Source organism: Sceloporus occidentalis, unplaced genomic scaffold (genome assembly GCF_023333645.1).
Source record: "Sceloporus occidentalis isolate IW3139 unplaced genomic scaffold, rSceOcc1.0.p SCAF_5, whole genome shotgun sequence".
In the NCBI taxonomy this organism is placed as follows: domain Eukaryota; kingdom Metazoa; phylum Chordata; class Lepidosauria; order Squamata; family Phrynosomatidae; genus Sceloporus; species Sceloporus occidentalis.
The window spans coordinates 95,933,766-95,958,036 of NW_028316985.1; the positions used below are offsets into that span (position 1 = coordinate 95,933,766).

The 24,271-nt window shown below is 41.8% G+C and overlaps 1 protein-coding gene across 1 annotated transcript; it reads right to left on the reverse strand.

Annotated features, from left to right (window-relative positions):
- Positions 1-6,005: 6,005 nt before the first annotated feature.
- Positions 6,006-18,736, reverse strand: OTOP1 (otopetrin 1). The gene is made up of 5 exons (XM_089526899.1): positions 18,620-18,736; positions 13,118-13,176; positions 10,957-11,087; positions 7,715-8,661; positions 6,006-6,176 (listed from the first exon to the last, which is right to left on the reverse strand). Exons 1-5 carry the CDS (start codon positions 18,719-18,721, stop codon positions 6,006-6,008), a joined length of 1,410 nt encoding a protein of 469 aa, XP_089383025.1. The 5' UTR covers positions 18,722-18,736.
- Positions 18,737-24,271: the final 5,535 nt, after the last annotated feature.

The following is a 24,271-nucleotide window of genomic DNA, read 5'->3' on the forward strand; positions in this document are numbered from 1 at the left end:
CTTTGATCATCTAGGTTGTTCTTCTGTAGACATATTCCAGCTTATCGATATCCTTCTTGAACTGTGATATCCAGGTCTAGACGTAGTATTCCAGCTGAGGTATGACTAAAGCAGAATAGAATGGCATTTCTACTTCCCACAGTGTGGACACTATATTCCTGTTGTTGCAGCCCAGAATTACATTTAATTTTTTAGCTGCTTCATCACACACTTTTTTCAGTGCTGCATGTTGAATCGTTTAGCTTATAGTCTAGTAAATAACCTCTACATGACCTTATAGTAAACGATGATGACACTGAAATTGGTCACTGTTGTTGTGTGCCTTCAAGTCGTTTCTGACCTATGGCAACCCTAAGGCAAACCTATCATAGGGTTTACTGGGGCTGAGAGTGTGTGATTTAGCCAAGTTAATCCAGTGCGTTTCCATGGCTGAGTGGGGAAATCACATCCTGATCTCCAGAATCAGTCCAGTGCTCAAACCACTACACCACACTGGCTCTCAGAATTGCATTGGCTTTTTGGGTGCTTCTAGTTTTAAGATCATTTACATCGACAGGGGAAGCGTGTCCCTGTTGGTGCTCTTGGACATCTCAGCGGCTTTCGATACCATAGACCATGGTATCCTTCTGGGGCGCCTGGCAGAGGTGGGAATCGGGGGCACTGCGCTCCAGTGGTTCCGGTCCTACCTCTCCGGGAGGTCCCAGATGGTGCAGCTGGGAGACGTGTGCTCCGATGAGAGGGCCCTTAATACTGGGGTCCCTCAAGGAGCCATTCTGTCTCCCATGCTATTTAACATTTACATGAAACCGCTGGGAGAGATCATCCGGAGACATGGGGCGCGGGGTTATCAGTACGCTGATGACACCCAAATAATCTTCTCTATGTCTCCGACTGATGCAGTGACTGAGGATGGCGTCTCTCCTCTCGTGGCCTGTCTGGAGTCAGTAATGGGCTGGATGAGGGAAAACCGACTCAAGCTGAATCCAGAGAAAACGGAGGTACTCGTGATAGGTTCCCCTGGTCCAGGAATGGCGGTGGTTCCACCTGTCCTGAACGGGGTCACGCTCTCTGTGAAGGACTCCGTGCGCAGTCTGGGGGTGCTTCTTGACTCGTCCCTTTGCCTGACTGCTCAGGTGAATGCGACGGTCAAGAGCACCTGCTATCAGCTTTGGCTTATTCGCCAGCTGCGCCCATACCTGGCCCAGAGGGACCTTGAAACTGTGGTACACGCCCTGGTAACCTCGAGATTGGATTTCTGCAATGGACTCTACATGGGACAGCCCTTATACCAAACCCGGAAGCTTCAAATAGTGCAGAACATGGCAGCTAGGCTGGTCACTGGTACGCCCAGGGCCAGCCATATAACACCGGTTTTAAAAAACCTCCATTGGCTGCCCATTTGCTTCCGGGCGCAATACAAGGTGCTGGTGATGACCTATAAAGTCCTAAATGGCTTGGGCCCAGGATACCTGAAGGACCGCCTCTCCCTGTACATTCCGCCTCGCACCCTCAGAACATCTGGGCAGCAACTCCTTAGGGTTCCCGGGGCGAGGTTATCCTCCACCTCTAGGAGGTCTTTTTCCATCGCCGCCCCGGCCCTTTGGAATACGCTGCCCTTAGAGCTCCGCTCAGTTACCTCCCTGGCCCAATTCAAACGGGACTTGAAGACCTACCTGTTTCAAATTGCATTCCCCGATTAAGTCCCTATAGCCCCCCCCCGCCGCACAGGCCGCACCGGCAATGGTTTGGCTAACCCGGGGGCTTTTGTTGTTGTTTTTGTTTTGTTTTTTGCTTCTTTGTTGTTCTTTTCTTTGCTTTATGTTGTAGTGTAATTTATGTAATTTTGATATGGGTTTTAATTGAATTTTGTGTATTTTTAAATGCTGTAAACCGCCCTGATCTTATGGAAGGGCGGTATACAAATAAAACGTTTATTATTTATTATTATTTATTTAAAGTGATGCAGACAGTGAAATAGTTGACTAATACATATCTGTTGGTTAGGATCGAATCTGGAATAGCAGCTCTCCTTGTTGCTTCTTCCACCTTGTACAATGAATTTGTCTGCAAGGCTAGTGAGGAATTTGTTGGACTTTACACTCTTGGGAGACTGTGACTTTCAACAAATGTTCAGGTGACTGAGGTCTCTCATTACTATTCTCTCTCTCCTTTTTGAATATTTGGTCATTTGTTTTAGGAAGGCATCACCCAAATCTTCAGTCTGGAGGGAGGGGCTATAGTAGATGCCCACAATGAGGTCACTGTTGTTTTTATTCCCTTTAATTTTCACCCAAAGTTTCACAACCTGTTTTCTAGCACAAAGTCATGGATGTCCTCACAGGTGTACACATCCTTGGCATATAATGCTACTACTAGTTTCATTTTCGACTGTTTTTTAGAATAGGATATACCCTTCCATTACTTTGTTCCAATCATGAAATTCATCCCAGCAGATTTGAGTGATGCCTATTAAATAATATTTGCCTTCCTATGTTAAGAGTTCAGGTTTATCATGTTTATTTCCCATGCTCTGTGCTTTAGTGTAGAAAAATCTAAGAAAATGGGTCATTCTCTCCAGGTGATTCCTTGTTGTTGTTTTTCTGCCCACTGTTATTTTTGTACTATTGACACAAGAGGAAGAGGAACGAGGCTCAAATCCTAAAGTACCAAATTTAGTTATTCCTAGGGCCTATATTGACTGCTCTCTCCTACTGAATCATAATTCCAGACACAGTTTGGGAAACTTTGAAAGGGGAAGGAGGGAGAGAAGGTGGATGGTCATAGAGAACCCTTGGGAGATATACAGTCAGCCCTTCTTATACACTGATTTTTTTATACATGGATTCAAGCATCCACAATTTGAAAATGTTCAAAAAAACCCCACAAATTTCAAATATCAAACCTTGATTTTCAATTTTTTATAAGGGACACCATTTTGCTATGTCATTATATTTAATGGGACTTGAGCATACATGGATTTTGTTATCCACGGGGGATCTTGTAACCAAACCCCAGCGTATAACAAGGGTCTACTGTATATAAGCTGCTGTAAAGCAACCTGCAACAGTGAGGGCCAGGAACACAAGCTTTAGAAAAACAATAATGTTCTTTTCAAGGCAGTTCACTCTCCTAGAGATTCTTCACTTCACTCTGACTTGAAGGAAAACAGCCAGGCCAGACTCTTTTTAGTGCCTTCAAAATTAGCCTGTTCTACCATAGATTATAGTGATTTGGATTGTGTTTTGCACTGACGCAGATGGGGGAGGAATGGAAGGCCAGTGAGATGAAACAGTTTTAATGGCCTCCGTCATACCCCAAAATCACACATATTGTATAAAGAAACACTTGTTCATACACTATTTGGAATCCCTATCTGTAAGTCATGAATCTGCTAGTCCATTGCAACATTCCCTCCCCCAAAGTGTCCAACCCTCTCTCCCTCATGTTTGCCAAATTTGCATGAAATTATTTGGGATATCAGTTTAAGTGTAAGCATCAAATTTGGCTCAAATAAGTTCATAAATGGGCACTTTAGAACAAAAAAGTATAGAAATCTGCATGGTAATTCGGGAGGCACTGAAAGTTGATGAACTGGGTATAAAACCTTGCTACCATGTCAATCTTATTAGATAATAACTTGAGTTCAATGACTGTATGATTAGAAAAGCACTTTATAGTATGGTTAATTAAATACAGTACTACCATAAGAAAAAAAATGTACAAAACTGACAAATTAGGATAAGAATGATGCAAAAGGCTTGTGGGCAAAGAATCAATGAAAGTAACACAACAAAGTTGACAGGAGTGAACATGTCTCTCCACACAGACAACTAGCACAAATACCACCAAATTCACTCCCCATGGCCAGTTGGAAGGTGTTTGCTATAGCACTTACACATTATCCCAAGTCCAACACTGACATTTTTAACCCTTTTAGTTACTGTTATGATGTTTAGCATTTTTTTCCTCTTTAGGCGGCATCTCTCCCCACTTCCAGTCTCTTCTTTTGTGTTGTCTGTGTGGGAGTTCACAATTCCTTCTCACAGGGAAACGTGCATAGTTACCCCTACGTCTGGGAACAATTATGTAATAAAGCAGAAAAAACAAGGACTGAACAAATGGTCTTCATTTCTCCGAGCACATGTTAACAGTGTTGAGCCATAGGAAATGAAACTCACCAAATAAAATCTGATGAAATGGTGAACACATTCATGTTGTCATCTAAGTTGTGAATAATTAATTGCATGCAAACCTAAGAAACTGTCGGTGCTTCCAAAGGTGAGCTGTCTAGCAGAAGGAATGGGAACCATCAGTTCTAATGCCTAATCCAGTGCACAGAGCTCCTTCATCCAGCTCCTGGTAGGTCCTGCAGAAGCGCTTCCGAAACCTCATCCCCTTCCTGAAAATCCTACTGCCTGGAGTATGCATCTTCCCACCTCAATGGAAGAATCATGACATATCTTATGGGAGACGGGCTAAAAGCAAGATTTTTCCACACACCATTCACCATGCCAGTTCAGATGGTAAGTGATGTGCCAAAGGGGATTTCTCTCTTATCTCTGATTAGTGATTTTTTCCCTTTGCCTCCTTCCTTGGAGGTCTTTAAACAGAGGCTGGATGGCCATCTCTCGGGGATGCTTTGACTGAGAGTTCCTGCATGGCAGAATGGGGTTGGACTGGATGGCCCTTGGGGTCTCTTCCAACTCTATGATTCTATGAACAGTCTGAAACACCTTAATCTGATTATTTACTTTTGTATTTGATGGAGATTCTATAATTGTATCCAACAAAAGTCAACAGCAGTACCTGATAGGGTCTACACTGGAGCCCTGGTGGCGCAGTGGTTAAATGCCTGTACTGCAGCCATTCACTCAAAACCACAAGGTTGCGAGTTCAAGACCAGCAAAAGGGCCCAAGCTCGACTCTGGCTTGCATCCTTCCGAGGTCGCTAAAATGAGTACCCAGACTGTTGGGGGCAAATTAGCTTACTTGCTGTTCACCGCTATGATCTTTGGAATAGCAGTATATAAATAAAACAAATTAATTATTATTATTAATTATTACACTGCCCCAGTCCCAATATATGAAATATTAAAACACTGGTTTGTTTTTGTTTTTGGGAAGTCCCAACTATTACAAAATCACAGACTGTAAGAACTGAATGGAAAGTAATATTATTATTTATTGCTTTTTACCATCTCATAAACAAATATAAAAATATACAGAACAAGTACAAAACAATTGTGATATCAACGTTTATCATAATACATGTTTTTGCATCTGATATTTAGTTCTGTTTGTCTTATGAAATACTAACACTGCTTTTCAGTATTTCAAACATTAAATTAATTGTATGTTGAATATTTAGATTTATGCAGATGATGAAGACACTTTTTAAAGTTCCATTGGCATATGTGTTCATTATCTCCATTTGTTGTCATTGGTACTTAAAAGTGATTAAGCCATAATCCTGCACCTACTTCCTTGTAAGTAAGACCTACCACACTAAGTTGGAGTTACTTCTAAGCCAGTACAATTGGGTTGGTAGTATAACTGTGCCGTACATTTTTCACTGCGTATAACATAGTTCAGAGAACTAAGAGAAAATTGCAATATAAATTAACATCTGGAATATATTTTATACTGAGTTTCAAACAGTGAGCTTCAACTGGTTAGCCAGAGAAAAGTTCAGTAATATTTTCATTAAATAATGCTGCAATCCTATGCATATGTAGCTAGAAGTAAACTTCACTGAACATAATGAGATGCACCCCTGACTAGAACTGTTCTGTGTAGGGATACAACATTAGGGAGAAAGTATTAATGCTTGCCCAGTCTACTGAGGGAGTTGGACAGATGAGGTATGAAGTGGTTCACACAATGAATGTCTTTCTCATCTTCATTTTCAATTCATGCAAATAATTGCACACTCTACTGGTAAAATATCTGATGATGTATCTATCTTGTTAACGTATCACCCATCCACAGTACTGTATTCGGAAAGTTCATGTTTTGCAACTGACCTCAAAAAGGGAGGCTGCTGAGTGCATCCGGTAGAAAATAGAAAAAGGCATTGCAAGGTTAACAACAATGATCCAAGGTTCAAATCCAAAAACCATTTCTTCCAATCCATTGTCATATTCAGGACGGCAGCCAAAAGCTGGTGGAATCCAAAGCTGTGAAAAAGAATGAAAGTAAAAAATGAAAATGAATTTAATTGTCTCCATCCCCATGAGATAATACTGGAAAGAAATTTTAAGGTACCAAGATTTTAAAGTTTTATTAGGCATAGCTTTTCATAGATTGCAGCCCACACCTATATGTTCAGAGAATTTAATTTATACCTTTTCGGGTGTGTTGGTAGGCTACCCTGAGAGAGGCTAGGCTTCTGAGCCACCGGCTAACCAGGACAACCAGTTGCCAACTGCCCTGCCTTGCCATCCTTGCTATGAAAGGAGGAAGAGAGGAAGAGTAGGAACATGACAACAGTGATAGTTCTAGCAGTGCCCACAAGCTGGCTATTCTTTTGAATATTTTCTGCAGCTCTGGCCATTTTTCCAGTCCCTCATTCCAGTTGCTTAGCTCCAGCAGGCATTTAAAATATCTGGGCTTTCTTCTCTCTCAGCAACACGTGAACAAGGCCACAAGGCCTGCCACTGTCACCTTCTCCTCTTCCTTCCTCCATGGCGGCAAGGATTAAAGCAGAAATATGTTTGTTGGTGAGGCACCAGTTCTTCAGAGTGATTATAAGGGTTTCTTGGCAGAAGGTTTACATTTTGATTTTGTGCATGTGTCTCTATGTGCTATGCTTCAAAATCATAATCTCATTCTACTTTCTCCTTCAGGTTACCCACCTCTCTTTATGCATGAATGACAACATTTTTTTGGTTTGGGAGCAAGAACTGGTACAAGACAAAAAGCTGTACCCTCATGCTGGGTCCTACAAAACCTTGCCCCAACACAACAACCCATAACACATGGTTTCCAGATGTCCTGGTTTGGGACATCTCTTTTTTAAACAGCCAAAGAAAATTAATCTTCAATATATTATGTTAAAGGCCGTTGAAATGAAGAAAATAAAGATAAAAAATATACTCTGAGAATACAAACACATCTCTTTGGTCCCAGTATAGCTGATCTATGGCCAAGCAAATTTCAATTAATTTTGCAGGAGTATTTCATCTTTTTTCCCTTAATTTTTTTCCTAGTAAGGAAAAATATTGAAAAAGTATAGAATAACAAAGGAAGGCTACACATTCAAAAGATATCTTACTGGGACTCTAATAAAAACCCATGAATTGGGTTGATTGTAACCTGCCCCAATCCTCCAGGTAGAGGCGGGCTATAAATTATTATTATTATTATTATTATTATTATTATTATTATTATTATTATTAATGAGGTTGCATGATGGTACAATAAAGCCTTGTTTGCAAGCAACTGGTTTCTTCATGGAGTGAGCTTCACGCTATTGATGTTATGAAGGCAAAGGGAAGCAGAAACTGGTGTACAAAGTTATCTTCTAGTCAATCGTTCTCTGTAGCTCTGCTTTTAAGAGCAGCTGGATGTGTATGGAGGACTTTCACCTGCTAGATACCTGCAGATCAAACTGCTGTTAAATGCAGAAACGACAACCAGAGGCTTTGTTAATTTGTGGTCCGTTGGCCACTGTGCCTGTTGGGAAAATTGGAATTATTTTTGTAAATTAACTTACTGAAAGATTACACAAGAACAAAAATGCAGCAATGTTCATTAGGATGCTTCTTTTGTTGCTGACAGGCAGGTTTCTGCTGTGATCTGAGAAATCGGAGGTAGAGGGAGTGGCTGGCACACTGGCTTCACTTTTTTCTTCATCCAAAGAACTGATTCCACTGCTCTCAGGTAGACTGCTGTTTCCATTGAACATGTGTGGTAACTTGTCAATATCAATGCCACTGGTTCCATTATATATTTCTTTGTAGGAAGGTGCAGGGGACAGAGTACTTCCATTGGATACTGTAACTATTCGAAGTGTTTTAATGTCGTCATTAACCTTTTCATGTTCACGGTGTATGGATTCAATTATAAAGAGGTTCTGAATATATTTCTCAATTATAACAAGTATGGAATAGGGCAGATTGTACCATGTGTATGCAGGGTGGGATTCAGCACAGATAATTGCAAGAATGGAACCCCAAGAGAGGACCCAGGATCCCGAGGCAGTTCCAACCAGTAAGTCTGCATCAAGTTTTCTAGCTGGGTTTTTTGAAACATCCAATGACTTATCTTCACATCTGTAAATCAGAAGAGCAACTATCCCAGCTATACACATGAGTGTCAGTACAGTAATAGCATACAAATAGAACATCATAAGGGCTGATTCACTCTTTATTTTCGAACGCCCAATCTGAATCAAATAGACAACAACAATTGCTATCGTTGTAGCAAACACAGCTAGTCCTAAAATAGTGCCCATTGTTTTGCCTTGAAACTTAAATGGCATCTTCTGTTGGTGATGGTGCTCCACTTTGCGCCCAATATTCTTCCACAGCACATAGAGCATTGTGGATGCCAAAATGTGATACTCAATGTTGAAGGGGTACAGGTAATATATTCCTTCGGAAAATATGGAACAGAGGCCTTGTGTGGTACAATTACAGTGTGGTGCATGATCATCCAGTTCTACAAAACAAAAAGGGAAAACTGTGTTATTCAAGGGTGTTATAAATATTATTTCCCCCCAAACAGCCTGTGACCTCTACGAATGGGAATTCAGTACATAAAGAAGATGAAAAGAAGCAAATTGTTCCATTCTTCTCCTGTGGCATCACAACAAGTCCATTAATTTAAAAGATATTTAACCCAGTTTCCTCATAGACTCACTTATGCAGATAAGCTATTCTATATGCAAATGTAAACATCATCAACACATAAAATTTAATTTTAAAACCAACACATATTACAACTCAGTAATCCCTCTATATTTACAAAATTCCTGATAATATTTGTGCTTGGCTATCTCTGTTTATGTTATAATTTTAGCAGGGACCATTTTAGCCATATGCATGGATTATTAATAGCCATGGAAAGCACAGACTTTGACTTAGAAGCCTCACATTTACTCAGCCTGGGCAAATCAGTCTCTCTTGCTCTCTATGTAAAATGAAAACAACAGTGATCTAGTTCACTGCTCTGCTGTGAGAAAATATATAATAAATACAAAGGTCATAAATATATTAAATACAGTTATATAGAGAGAAAGAATGAGAAGATCAAACAAAGGTTACTTCTAGATTTTAGTGGGTTCAGTGGGAGCAGTGGCATCCCTGCCCCTGGTGTCACTCAGTGCAGGGGGGAGGGCTTCTGGAGAACCTCTCCCTCACTGTTGCAGCCCCATTCTACTCATGAGTAGGAGTCACCATGGCAGAGAGATGGGGGGCACTTGGCCATCTTCCTTGCTACTGCACTTAGTGGGCTCACTGCAGCTATCTGGAAAGGCAATTGGGGGGGGGGGGGGCGGCACAAGCTGATGGGAGGGGAGGCTGGCCAGACAATCAGCTGTGTGGTGGTGATGGGGCAGTGGGTGCCAAGGGCCTCTTCCTGGCACCTTTGTGCTGCAGTCTCAAGAGGGATGCTGCTCTTGAGGATGGTGCCTTAGGTGCCCTTCGCAAGTCCACACTTCATCTTTCTCCTGCCACTCCTGGTCATCTTCTCCCTCTTTGCTTCCATGTGTGTCTCCCTGGAGGTTGTTCTCTCGTCCCTTCAGGTTGAGTCCCCCCTTTTGGAGAGGGCCAAGCACCCCTAACCTCGCTACCACAGCGGATGAGTAGAGCGGCACCGCAGCAGTGAGGAGTGTAGGAGGAGGACCCAACCAAGTATCACCCCTCTTCTGGGGTGTCACTCAGTGTGGGCTGCACCTTCCTAGTGACACCACTGAGCATTAAATATATAAAGGCATACTTAATACCCCTGATGAAAATAAATGGAGCTTTAAAATTACTAATTTGGGATAGTTCTCTATTAAAAATGATAGCTGTACATGCAGTTTTTCAGTAGTAAGCACCACTGCATACAGTGGGCTTTCTTCTGTGTAAACATGCATGGCAAGGTCATTGGATGACCTTGTGATCTCTTCCAACTCTATGCATAATGTCAGGCTGTGCAAAAAAATGTACAAATGCTTAAAATTTATTCAGTGTGATAGTCATTCTGAACTATCTAGACTCTCCTGAAATACATCCTGAATTGAAATCTGAACTCAAGGAATTCAGCAATCTTTAAACTGCCCTGGCTCAGTGCTAGGAATCCTGAGAACTTTGTGAGACATTTAATCTTCTCTGTCAGAGTGCTCTAGTGCCATAATAAACTACAATTCCCAAAATTCCCTAGTACTGAACCTTAAAGCATCCTCAAACTGGATTATTTCTGCAGTGTGCTTTGGACCCAAGAGGCCTTTTTAAAATGGTCAGATTTCATGTAAGAGCAAAAAGGTGAAGCCATATGAAAAGCAACAGGAGTTGAAAGGAATTCAAGAAAAAATAGGGTGCCAAGCAAGAAAAGAAAGAGCAGCATGATCATAACGACAAGTGAAACAGATTAGATAAATTGATCTGGGGGCAGATCTGAAAGAAAAGGCAAGATGTTGTTCCCATAGTCAATGTTTTGCTCCCTTCCGACAATTTCTGGTGGTTGTTGTATGTCTTCAAGTTATTCCCAACCCTTGGCAACCCTAAGGGTTTTCCTTGGCAAGATTTGTATAGAAGAGTTTGCCATTGCCTTCCTCTGATGAGAGAGTAATTTGCCTGAGGTCACTAAGTGGATTTCTGTTGCTGAGCAGGGATTCGAACCATGGTTTCCAGAGTCATGGTCCAATGCTCAAACCAGTACACCCCAACAGCTCTCCTCAATTTCTAGTTACTGAACAATTATAAAATGTGAGTGCACACTTTTCCAAAATGAACTAAGATTTTATCTTACCTATTGATATGTTTCCAAATCCAAGAGTAATTAGTCTTTCCTTGTGTTCATTAAGTTGATGCTTTGATTCTGTTAGTACACCATTTGTCCACAAAAGCAAATTTGTAAACACTGAATGGATCACTCCAAACCTAGAACATATAGAAAGCAAATGCCTTATTGACTTTGCCTGCATGGGAGAATAATGCAACAGTCTGGTGAGTATTGAATTGTGGTATCCCATTTTTGTGGATTTAATGTATATTGAATGTTTCTAATCTGTGGGCTATTCTTTTGTTTTCCATGTTTGTTGACAGATTTTAGTTAGAATTTGAGTTATATTCTATATCTGTAGCTTGGAAAATCTCTGTTGCCATTCCATCTGTTTCAGGTGATTTATTTCTCCCAAGTCCTTTTTTAAAGAATAAATTATATTACTACATATTATATCTATCCAGTATTAAAGATCATCACCTCACTAAAATGTTAATATAGACGTCTTTTCAATGATATTTTATAAGTGTGACAATTTAAATGACCATAAGGGGTGCGGTGACTTAATGGTTAAGACGCCAATTCCGATGAACAGAAGATCGGAAGGTTGGCATTTCGAGGCCCATGTGACCTCCTGTCACTAGTCCCAGCTTCTGCCAACCTAGCAGTTGAAAAGCATGCAAATGCAAGTACCACTTTGGTTGGAAGGTAACAGAGTTCGGTGCAGTCATGGTGGCAACATGACTACCAGAGCAGTCTTCTGAAAATGTTGGCTCTTCATCTTAGTAACGGAGATGACGACTGCCCCCTACAGTCAGTTATGGCTAGGCATCATGTCAAGAATCTAACTTTACCTTTAAGATTTCAAGATTTTAAACCAACATATATTAAGGAAGGGCACTGGTTGTCTTTGTATCCAGATGGTTCTCCTGTGTTCTATATGAGATGCTGTATAGAGGGTCCTTATCTGTTCCAGGAAACTAAGGCCCAATACAGACCGATACTTTGTGCCAACCTGTGGGCGGGGTTAGGGATCAGCATCCCCATGCTGGTTGCCCTAACCCTGCCCCCAGGGCACCATTTTGGCACATGCTGGTCTACATGGCACGCACCATGATGACGCCCCTCCAGTACTGCACCCCACTACCTAAGGGGCATCATAAAGCCGCACCATGGTGGCTATGGCACCCCTTGGAGGGTACAAAAAGGAGTTGCTTTTTTGTGGCTCCTTTTTGCGCTCTCTGGAGGCCTGCTTACCGCGGCCCCAATCTGGCCAGTAAAGGGGCAGCTGCAGACCACCCCTTTGGGGCAGTCTGTATAGGCTCTAAATTTTGAAGCTCTTAGACCTGGGAATTTTGCTGGGATGCATCTTGAAATCAGTAATATGAAGAAAGGGCAAAGGGTGATTAAGGAGATTATGAAGGAGGGAGAAAGGGAAAGGGCTTTTGGGAGAGTGGATGAGAAAAGGAGTTTTCAAAAATATATGCAATTAGTTCCCTGTCTTCCAAGCCCAAAACTGGGATAAGAGAAGAACAGGCCCGAGTAAAATTATGGCTAGTGTTGTCTTTTCAGCTTAATTTTTATTTATTCAATTTATATCCTGCCTTTGTCCCAATATGGGACCCAAGGTAGCTTACAATATAGGTTCATAGTACATTGTGGGAATGCTTTTAGTGCAGGTATTTAACTTGAATTTAAATCTCAATTTGACATAAACTTAATGATTAATCCCCCCCCAATGTAAATGCAATTGAATTAGGGTTGTTTTATGCTAATGTTCTGCTAATGTTCTTATCTCTGAACTTGATCCTTAATGACACTACACATGAGTCAAAGGGGTTAATTTCAACACTGATATACTCTCAAGGCACCAGATCCTGTATGATCCTGGAAGCCAAGCAGGGTCATGGGAGACTGCTAACAAATACTAGGTGTTGTTAGCTATATTACAGAAGAAGAAACTGGCAAAACCACCTCTCAGTATTCCTTGCTTAAGAAAACCATATAAAATTCATGGGGGTGTCATAAATCAACGGGCAACCTGAAGACCCAAACACACATGTGTATTAAAATCCTCTTTTAACCAATTCCAATAAACAGCTACACATAGAATCCTAGCTGAGGGCTGCGCACATTATGCAGTGCCAAAACAATTATTATGAATCCCAAAGTATTATTTTCTTTTTACCTCTCTAGTGTTTTGAATGATTGGATAATATCCTTTGCATGGCACCATAAGAAGTACACCTGAAAACAAAATATGAATAAAATATAATATGTTATTTCAGGGGGAAAGTGGTATCAGCTTTCTCAAAGGAATATGCAAGAGAACTTTAAGGATACAAATCCACTCATGTAAAACAACATACAGTGGGCCCTTGCCTTACACGGGGGATCCGTTCCGGACCCCCCCCCCCCCGCATAAGGTGAATTCCGCCTATGCTGGAGCCCCATTCATTTGAGTGGGGCTCGTGCACAGCGATGCACAAACGCGTGGGGCACAACTGGCACATGCCCCATTCATTGGAATGGGACGCGCCGCCCCTTGCGCCACGCGTGCTCCCTGCGGCTTGAGCGCATATGCTCAAGTCCGCATAAAGTGCGCCCACCTATAACGCGGGCGCACTGTAGTAGCTAATCAACTGTCAGAGGATATTTTTAGATAACATTCTAATTAAACATACAACAAGTTTATTATGCATTAGCCAGTCAGACCTTTACATGCGCCATAAAAATTAAAAACAAAAGAGCATAAACATGTAGACAAATTGAATAATCAGGTTAATGATATAAACATGCAAAATGGGTCTATCATTATATACAAATTAGGTCTAACATTATATTTTATCACCAAACAGATTAAAAATCTCTCTCTTGATCAAAGCTACTTAGCCGTTTGATAAGAAACACAGTAGTCTGACCCTGCTAGCAAAAATGTCCAATTTTGAGAGAGCTTAACATATCTAATATGGTTGATAAGAGGATCAAGGCATTGAGTCTTCAACTCTGAATACAAACAGCATTCCAGAAGAAAGCAACATTAGTCTTCTTTCTCCAACCATGTGGACACCATCTATCTACAATGGGTATGCCTTCCATTAGGGGTGGAATATTTAGTATGCACTTAGTAAGAAGGGTCTTAAGAACATGTGGACAAATGGAGGCAATTGTCCAGGACAAACAGCAAAGGTTTTATACAATATAACTGAGTAGCAGTTAGGCACTAGTGCAGCATTTTCCTGGAAATCAATATCAGCTAAATGCCCTGCAATTTCCAGGTGGGCAGCAGTATATCCTTTTGCAACCAAATAGCTCAATGAAAAACCTAGATTAGATACAAGATAACAGCTTTTTGTAGCCCATGATTCTTTTTGGTCGGGTTCTTTTTGGTTCTTCCGGAGACCGTGGCGTCTGGTTGCCGCGGCCTCCATCCATGCCTCAAAGGAGCAGCATTGACCCGTCCGTCTGTAGAGGCTGTTTGTTCTCAATATGTGAGGTAAGTCTTGAACCACAGAATTATGAAGTCGATGTGTGCCAGAGAAGTTATGCAGATGCTGGGTGGTGTGTACTCCTATGCATACACATATAACACAGAGTGCACTGACCAAGATCTACTTCTAAAAGAGCAATTACTGCTCTTGATGGCAAAAGGAACAGCAGTTCAAGAATCTGCCAGGCCTCAACCCTTGTTACAAAATCCCAGTAACTACTGCATGGAGGATTTTCCCATCTGAGGGCTTCTTCTGGATCTAAATTGGCTCAGAGACCTGCAAAATGTGGATGAAATGCATCCTGCACCCCCTTGTGGACACTTTGGAGCATTTTGAGACAATTTTTTTAATTGCAAAAATTTACTTTTTCACCTTTATGGGGCCAAGGAGAGGCCTCCAGATGTAGTGACAATACCTTCCGCACACCCCAAAGTGTATTTGGGTGTGTGTTCTGGGACAAAAATATATTTTTTGAAAATAATAATAATAATAATAATAATAAATTTTATTTATATACTGCTTTTCCGCAGATCAAAGCAGTGTACAAACAATTAAAAAACCATAAAAAACATTGCATAAAATAGATAAAATCCCATAATAAAACCATGCAATCACAAACATCTTAAACACAATCGTTCACATTCAGGGGTAAGTGTAGGGAATCGATGGCAACAGAGTAGGCAGCTTCATTGTTCAGGGAGGAAGGCTTGACAAAAAAGAAAAGTTTTAAGCCTCTTTTTGAATGTTTCTAGGGGGGTTGTCAGACGGAGCTCCTCGGGTAGATCATTCCACATTCGCGGGGCCACCACTGAAAAGGCCATCTGGGACGTGGCAACATATCTGGAAGGTGGAATTACCAATAAGTTCTTCCCAGATGTTCTGAGTGTGTGGGGCGGATCATATGGGGAGATGCGGTCCCTCAAGTAACTCGGGCCTAAGCCATGTAGGGCTTTATAGGTAGTAACCAACACCTTGTATTGCACTCGGAAGCGAATGGGCAGCCAGTGAAGATCTTTCAAGATAGGTGTTATATGGCCAAATCTGGATGCACCAGTGACCAATCTGGCTGCCATGTTTTGTACTAACTGAAGCTTCCGGACTTGGTACAAGGGTAGCCCCGTGTAGAGCGCATTACAGAAATCTAAGCGAGAGGTTACCAAAGCATGTACCATAGTTTCAAGGTCCCTTTGGCCCAGATAGGGTCACAGTTGGCGTATCAACTGAAGTTGATAGCAAGCACTTCTGACTGTCACATCTACTTGAGATGTCAACTGCAGGGACGAGTCCAGAAGTACTCCTAAACTGCGAACTTCATCCTTCAGGGGAAGTGTGACATTCAGGACAAGTGGATGAATTTCCTTTCTAAGGCCTGGGGGACCTATCACCAGTACTTCCGTTTTCTCTGGATTCAGGCTGAGTTTGTTTTCCCTCATCCAGCCCATTACTGACTCCAGGCAGGCATTTAGAGGAGAGATGCCATCCTTAGTCACTGCATCAGTTGGAGGCACAGAGAAACATATTTGGGTGTCATCAGCGTACTGATAACACCGTGCCCCGTGTCTCCAGATGATCTCTCCCAGTGGTTTCATGTAAATGTTTTTATGTTTTTAATCTTGGGGGGGAGGGGAGCTGGGGACCACAAAATGGGCCTTGGAGGCAACATACAGTCTGTGAGCCACACTTTATGCACTCCAAAAATAGGGGGACCGTATGCCCCTCCCCACCAATGTCATAAAAGTATACTCATGCAACATTTCTGTTCTGCATTAAGGACCGGAGTTCATGTAAGGGACATCATAGGCTCCATCTACACTGCAGAATTAATTCTGGGATTTGTACTTTTGTGAGATATTTAGCCTTCTCTGTGAGAGCAGTTTTGTGCCATGACAAACTACAAATCCCAGGATTCCATAGGATGGAACCATGACTGTTAAAGTGGTGTCAATCTGCATTAATTCTGTAGTGTGCCTGCAGCCTAAACCCACAATTGCTGCCACAAAGGCAATAGACAGAAGTGTATGCAACCTGGTTCTAACTGCTGAGCAAAAAGAAAAGACTGTTTGTTACTTCAACCACATTCAGTTACTGCAGGTAGGTAGCAGCCAAACAGGAAGGTCAAGCATAAGGATTTTTTTTTTAAAAAATGCATTACATGTGACCTCCCTGAGTATACTGGTTACATTTACTGTACAACCAGATGTGTGCGCACTGTAATTAATTTTGTTTGATCTATTTAAAGCTAAGGAAAATAAGCAACAAAAGACTGAGACTGAAGGGGCATGGGAAGCAGTAGAATTACAGAAAGTGTACTGGAGAAGACTGAAAGCCTTTGTTTAGTTTTGCTACTTCAGACCTAAAGCCAGTAATAGGAGTGTTATTCTCTTTGCCTTAGATTCTTAGATCATGCCCTTCACTGTAATGCTGAAGTATTTGCAAGAGGTGTTTTGTGTGGCAATTATATACGGTTGTATCTCTTCCTTCCTCTGTACAGCTCTACAGTATGTACAGAGCAGGTAAGGTTACCTCTCTGCTTCAAGGTTGACTGCATACAGAAGGAAAGGATATTTCTGTTGCTTCCCCCAAACTTCAGATACAGAGGGGCTAGGAACAAACTGGCTCTGTCTGAAGCAAAGGACCATTATTTCAGTCTTCTTTGTTGAGAAAACAAGCCAGTTTATATTTTCTAAGGGTTAGTTTGTAAAATGGCTAAAAATTTGTTCATAAAATTAAAGGATACTGAATGTGTGCAATATACAATCCAAATATACAGGTCACTATCAATCCAACAAGTGTCAGGGCCCCAGGAAATGACCAGAATGTTTTATATCCTTTGTTGTCAACAAAGCACAGTCTACTGAGAATTTATCCTGTGCCAGCTTCACTGAAATGAATGAGAGCATAGCTGCATTCTTGTATAACTCCTAGGCATATCATTATCGCTGGCATAGATGAACTGTAAGGATTTCACATTTGCTGGCATTATGCTTCAGGATTAAAACCTTTTCTTTCACCACAGTTTTTAAAAGGGAATTTCTCTGATCAGCCACTATTTCTTAACTATAACAATGTAGATATGCTTCCAATGTGAAAAGACTGGATGGTTCAATAAACTGAGCCAATAGGCAAATTCTGATGCAGTAGAATGGATTCGCAGTAAATACAGTTTAATTATTTTCAATCTACAAATAATATTAAAGCAACATAATTGAATAGGTGCAACTGAGGATTCCATTATAGTTCTGATCTGGAATGTATATTTCTAACATCCAAGTAAGTGTCATTCGACCCCCAAAGGGGTCCTGACCCACAGGTTGGGAACCACTGCCCTAACCCCTGCTGTTCCCAGTTCTGTGGCTTTCCTTACATGACATGCATGAGTGTGAATGGAGAAGCTTCCCCTGTTAAAGGACACTCTGGGGAAACATTCCCTTTAAAAATCAGTGTCCCCAGCTGTGTGGACAGCATTGAAATAGCTTTATGTTTAAGTTCACAATGTACACATTGCACCGTGGTGACTGACTTGTACAAGATGTGGTGTTTACCAAATAAATATCAACCTCAGAACTAAACAACACTTTACATTCATCACATCAAAAGCAACCATATGTAACCCCTATTCCTGAATTTTGAAACCCTAGAAAAAGGAAACAGGAGGGGTTTGTGCAGACACACAGGTAAGGGAGAGGAAACAACAAAAGGAAAGGAATAAGAATAAACAAGGAACAAAAGGAGAAAAATGTCCAGTACCTTCTGCTTCCCAGTGTTTTTGCCTAAAATCCTCTTCAGCTTTCTCTGCTTTTCCCTTTCAGGGAAATATCTACCAGCCAAGAGTCTGGTTTGTATGTAACTGTTTGCCATATGATGAATGTAAAATTTAATCAGTGTGTAAAATAGAATACAGTAGGTCCTTGGTATTCTCTGGGGTTTGGTTCCAGTACCTGTGGATACCAAAACCTGTGGATGCTCAGGTCCCATTATACACAGTGGTGTAGTAAGATGGTGTCCCTTATATGAAATGTCAAAATCAAGGTTTGCTTTTTGGAAATTACAAAAATATATGTTCAAGCTGAGGATGCTTGACTCAATGGATGCAGAATCTGTGGATATGGAGGGGTGACTGAAGTGTTGTCAAACAAATGCCAGGTTGAAAGATCAATATACAGTACATACAAGAATACTCCAAAATCAAATGTTTTTACCTGCAGAAGCGTATGCACTGCATGCGTAACTGGAAAAATACCTTCTGTGACAGATAAGCAATTTGAAAATCCAATGAAGTACCCAATCTTGAAAGAGTCCATGATTAAAGTAATAAGTGCAAACAATGTAATCCCACCTGAAAGAAATTTTAAAAGAAAGGAAAAAGTTATTCAGAGAGCTGTAACTTTAGTTGCTATAAAAAAGAAGAAGAAAATGTTACTCCAAACATTAAACAGAGAAATGGGGGAAGAAATAGTGCTGGCTCAGCATTACGAATTCCCTTTCCTAGGACATTATTGCATGTAAGAAACTGGAGGTAATTGGAAGGTCAATGCAGTGTGATCCCTGATGCAATCGTGCGGATTCAGGTTATTGCGTGAGAGGTTATCACATGTAATCAAAGTCAATGCTAGGTCAGTTCGAACCCAATCCAGGGTCAACTGAGCGATAAGTAAATTCGGGGAAATACAGAATTTACAAATCCTGTTCCACTCCAAAGTTGCGTTCAATTTGAATTTGGCAGACATGGAAAGCATGTCTAGGGTCGCCCTTGGATTGCCTTCGAATCAGACTACAATTCCCAAGCTCCTTTGCTGGCTGCAATTTTTCCCTCCCTCCCTCCAGGTGTGGGGTGCTTTTCTCTCAGCCTCTCGGAGTACTTCTGGAGCTGTTTGGGGGATGAAGTAGCCCTCCCCACAGAAACACACACACACTGCCTCCTTCTCTCAGCCCTTTCTGTCTCTTTCCCTTTGCAAAGCTCATCCTCTCCAACTGGAGGAAAGGGATTGGCACTCTTTTTCTCTCTTGCGACCCTGCCACAGGGTTTTCTTGGCAGATTTGTTCAGATGGGGTTTGCCAATGCTATTTTCTGAGAAGGCTGAGAGAGTGTGACTTGCACCAGGTTGCCCAGTGGGATTTGATCTCTGCCTTCTAGAGTCATAGTCTGATGCTCAAACCAAGTACAAAGTTGCTTTGGACTGATTTTGAATTGGTGAATTGCCTAAATCACATGAAACAATGGGTAATGAATGAATAAATAATGTGAATTGCCTAAATAACATGAAATAAAGGGTAATGAATGAACAAGTAATGTGAGTTGCCTAAATAGCATGAAATAAAGGGTAATGAATGAACAAATAACATGAAACAAGGCAAAACCATGGGAACCGGAAGCAAGCCCCGCCAAAAGTGTAAAATGGTCACGATACGATTCTGCCCTCACTGCACATGTGCAGGGATGCTAATTTGAATTTTAGACTATGAAGGGTACATACTCATATGATAATTTCTTTTGCATTTGCACTACTTTGGCTTTGGGATGGGTGCTGTGTTCTTCTGTGGTGTGATAGCCATCCACGTACTTGTGTTCATTTCTGAACTGGACCTACTTTCTTTTCTTTCGAAACTGAGAGGCATTCCTCCTGTGTGATAACATCCCTAGCGATTCCTTAGTTATCACCAAAAAAGTCATGTCCCCCCCCCCTTGGGCTGGCTATTACTGAGTGGTACTGATCAGGCAGTGGGTGATATGACCTCTTTCATTGAGTAGGTATTAATAAATTATTACTAATTATTAACAAATCCAGATTCTTGGAATAAGAGGAACTAGAAACTCAGTCAAACTATAATGTAAGTCCCAATGCCTCATTCATAATGACTTTAACATATATATGTTGTGGTAAAGTATAGTATATTATGGACTAAGGGGAATATGAACATAGAGGAAGATGAAGGAGAGGCAAACTGCCCATTCAGGGAAGAGAAAGGACCTGTTGCTGATGCTGATGCCTTCTCTCCCTGTGGGCCTCTGCCTGTCAGACTCCCATCCACTCCAGCCCAGGATCCACAGGTACTAAGCCGGCTAACCAACCAGTTCACCTCTCTGCCTTTTTTAAAATGGGATACAAATGAGCTGCTGGAGGTGTTGGAGCCACCAGAGGCAGGGTGGGAGAGGCATTCGGGGGGTGCTCCATGTCCAGGAAGAGGAAGGATGTTACGGAAGGAGTAATGGATGAGGGGAGATAATCCAAAAAAGAAAGAAGTGTTTCTGGTCAGCTGAAAGGCAAATGAGGAAATATGAAAGGACAGGGGAAATAAATCGAGTTGTTCCTCAGTGTTACAGTCCACCTGGCTTGTTGTGCTGGGTGACTTCAACATCCATGCTGGGACCATTCAGTCTCAAATTGCTCTACCAGTTTTCCAGCTTGGGTCTGCTCTTGGATTCAGCCCAGGCTTCAGCAGTCCTCAGGAGAGTGTTTACACAGTTTAAATTAGTGTAGCAGCTGTTTCCCTTCCTGGAGTTATCAGATCTGGTTATGGTTGCACATGCCTTGATTACATCCCATTTGGTTTATCCTAACACATTCTATGTGAAGCTGACTTTGGGAACTGTTCAGAAACTTTGGCAGGTCCAGAATACAGACTGGACCTGGTTACAGAAGCTTCACTGGCTAGGAGGTTGTTACCAAGCACAATTCAAAGTAGTAGTTATGACCAATAAAGCCATTTACCAGTGATTCTGAAACACTGGGGCAGGACCTCCATGGTGGCACAAGAGCTGCTCAAGAGGGGGCACAAGACTTGCAGACCCTGAGTCCATCCTCTTCTTCTCAAACTTTTTCTGTCCTAGTGGAGAAGAAAAAGTCGAGGAGAGTATTTGAAGCAACCACTTCTGCCTGAGGGAGGAAGAGAGAGGGGAAGCTTGCTGGACTGTGGCTTTCGGAGGCCCATCCCAGGCTGCTGCTTATTCTTTGCTTCAGCCTCAATGTATTTTCTCACATGCTAATTCACATACACATTCAGTAATGCTCTCTTTCTGACACTCTCCCTCAGATACATTCATTCACACAGTCTCCCACACAAATTCTCTCTCTCATACACACATACACATTCAGTCACATTCTTCCTCTCTTTTTTATATACTCACATATGTGCCTGTGTATATGCACATGTACACAACAGAATGAATGTTACTGTGTGTGAGAGAGGGTATGTGAGTGAAAAAAAAAGAATGAAAGAGCTTGACGGAGTCCAAGAGCAGATCCAAACTGGAAACCTGGTAGAGCAGTTCCAGCCGCATGTGACTGTGGCTGTGGGAGACACAATAGGTGTAAAATGTGTTAGAACTTAACACAAAGGCGGGCTAGAGGTGCCCAGTTTTCCTCCGGAGGGATGCCACAGCAGCCAAACTGTGTGGTGTCCCTTCAGACTAAAAAGAACCCAGAAAAACTGGGTTGGTCTTGTTATGCGTGGATGATGCCATCAGTGCATCACTGGCGCACTGTGGCACATCCATGATGCAAGCACAGCACCCAGAGGTGCGGACGCTTCGCCACGCTTGCGTCATGGACCTGCACCCCATGTAGGCAGGGCCACATAGTCATGGTGCCACCGGTATGAACTATAACTTCTAATTTCAACGATGTTATATCCTTTAAAAGGTTTCATCCTTGTAAAATATTAAAATGTGAATAAACATGAAAGTACAAATGAAATGCATACACTAAACAAAAAAAAAATCATATACTAAGGGGGTCACAAGAGTAACAAGTCTGAGAAGCACTACCCTATACCACTTGAGCTCAGATTATCTTATATCTCCCAATATAAGCCAGCCTGTGTTTTAAGATCATCAGGGCAGGAGGGTTTTTTTTTTTTTTTTGGGGGGGGGGTCTCATCACCATCACAAGCATGTTTGGTGAGGATGTGGAAGAAGGCCTTCTTAGTGGCTGCCCCCAGACTGTGGCAAACTAACTTAGCCCCTTCTTTGCTGTCTTTGTGGGGACAGACAAATATCTTTTTATTTAGACAAGTGTTTGGCTGTGAACTTTATCACACAGGCAAAAAAGACAGGAGCATAGTGAGATGAGCCCATGAATAAAAAGCAGTGCTAGAATTCTTCTTTATTCACGCAATAATCGTGGGATAATCGCAATATTGTGCAACGTCGTGGGATAATCTTCCCATTACTACACAATATTGAAGGAGAATCCTGCAATGATCCCATCTTTTTTGCCTGTGTAATAAAGTTAAGTGTATAGATCTTTTAGGTCTTTTAATGGGGACTTTTATCTTCATTAAAAGTAAAGGTATTCCCCCTTGAAAAGGTTATCAAGTCATGTCCGGCTGTAGAGGGTTGTGCTCATCTCCATTACTGAGCCAACATTGTCAAAGACAATCCTATGGACGTGTGGCCAGCATGACTACACAGAACGCTGTTACCTTCCCACCGAAGTGGTACCTATTTATCTTCTTGCACTTTTGCATGTTTTCAAACTGCTAGCAGTGGTGTACTCACTTAGGGTGTCACCCAGTGCAGGGACGCAGGGGCTTCTGGAGGAGGGGCATCCAGGGTGGGGCAAAAGGGCACTCTCCCCCATCTTGCTACCCTGTCATGTTTACAACGGCACCATGTCAGTGAGGAGGGGGGTGCCATTGTAAACATGCCTTGGCTTTCTGAGTCGTGCATGGCCATGGCCATGCGGGACCCAGAGGGCAGCCACTTGGTCTCCTTCCAGGATGTACTACCCCCATTGGATGACACCCACCCTCTGTGGTGTCACCCAGTTCAGCCTGCACCCCCCCCCCCCCCCACACACACACAGTGATGCCACTGATTGCTAGGTTGGCAGAAGCTGGGACTAGTAATGGGAGCTCACCCTGTCACGTGCAGCCTCAAACTGCTGACCTGCCGATCTTGCAATCATAGAATCAGCATCTTAGATGTTTTTATGTATTTCAAATCAAACAGAACTGCTTGTTTAATTGGTTTTTACCATTATAAATTGTTTTAACTGTATTTGTTTAAACCTATACTGTAAGCCACTTGGTTCTCAAACAAGAAGAAAAGCCCGATGTAAATGAAATTTAAAAAATAGAACTCAGCGTATTGCTACCTGGAAGTAAACCACAATTAAACAATGGAATTTTCTTGTGTGGCGGTGAGCCAAAGTGGTGGAGTGATTGTAATGTTGGACTAGGATCCTGGCTCAGCCATTGAAATCTATAAGGTGACCTTGGGCAAGTCCCATCTCATTATTCACACTCCATGTGAATAAATCTGACTAGGAAAAGCCCACTGTAAGTTCACCTTAAGGTTACCATATGTCGGGAATGACCTGGAGGAACATAAGCACCTCCACCAAACATATACTTTAAATATATAGGTTAGGACTCTGTTCTGTGCCTTATGCTGTTATATTCATCTATATGTAAGGGACTTTATGAGATAGTGAAAGTCCTGTTGTGCTTGCATATCATGGAATACATCATCCCAAGTAAAGATAACGGGCATTACATTGGAGATATAATGGTAGAAATCCCTATCTGCACAGTCTGAGAGAGAAAAATATTGTGGTATGCGAAGGAGAAGGAAAGCAATCCATCCCTAACATTATAACATTATGTTGATAAAACATATGTACATCCAAAAGCATCCATTAAACCCAATGTGGAGTAAAAGATCATCTATCCCACCCCATTCTGTCCCATGCATACCACCTTGACTGACTAAACCGTCTGCATCCAGTCACAATACAGCAGCAGGAGCATCCAAATTCTTGACAGAAACCACAACTCTGATTATAGAACACATGGAGAAATATGATAGCACTTGGAAATTACAGTATAGGCTTGCTTTAAGAATAGCAAAG

What these genes read in the sequence shown, in the direction of transcription:
- OTOP1 (XM_089526899.1), bottom strand. Translation starts at nt 18,721, where the DNA reads ATGGACTCTTTCAAGATTGGGTACTTCATTGGATTTTCAAATTGCTTA. An exon ending in CAGTGCATACGCTTCTGCAG is followed by an intron (nt 13,177 to 18,619) that starts GTAAAAACATTT and finishes TTTTGTTTTCAG; the next exon opens with GTGTACTTCTTATGGTGCCA. An exon ending in TGTTCTTGTGTAATCTTTCA is followed by an intron (nt 6,177 to 7,714) that starts GTAAGTTAATTT and finishes TCTTTTTCACAG; the next exon opens with CTTTGGATTCCACCAGCTTT.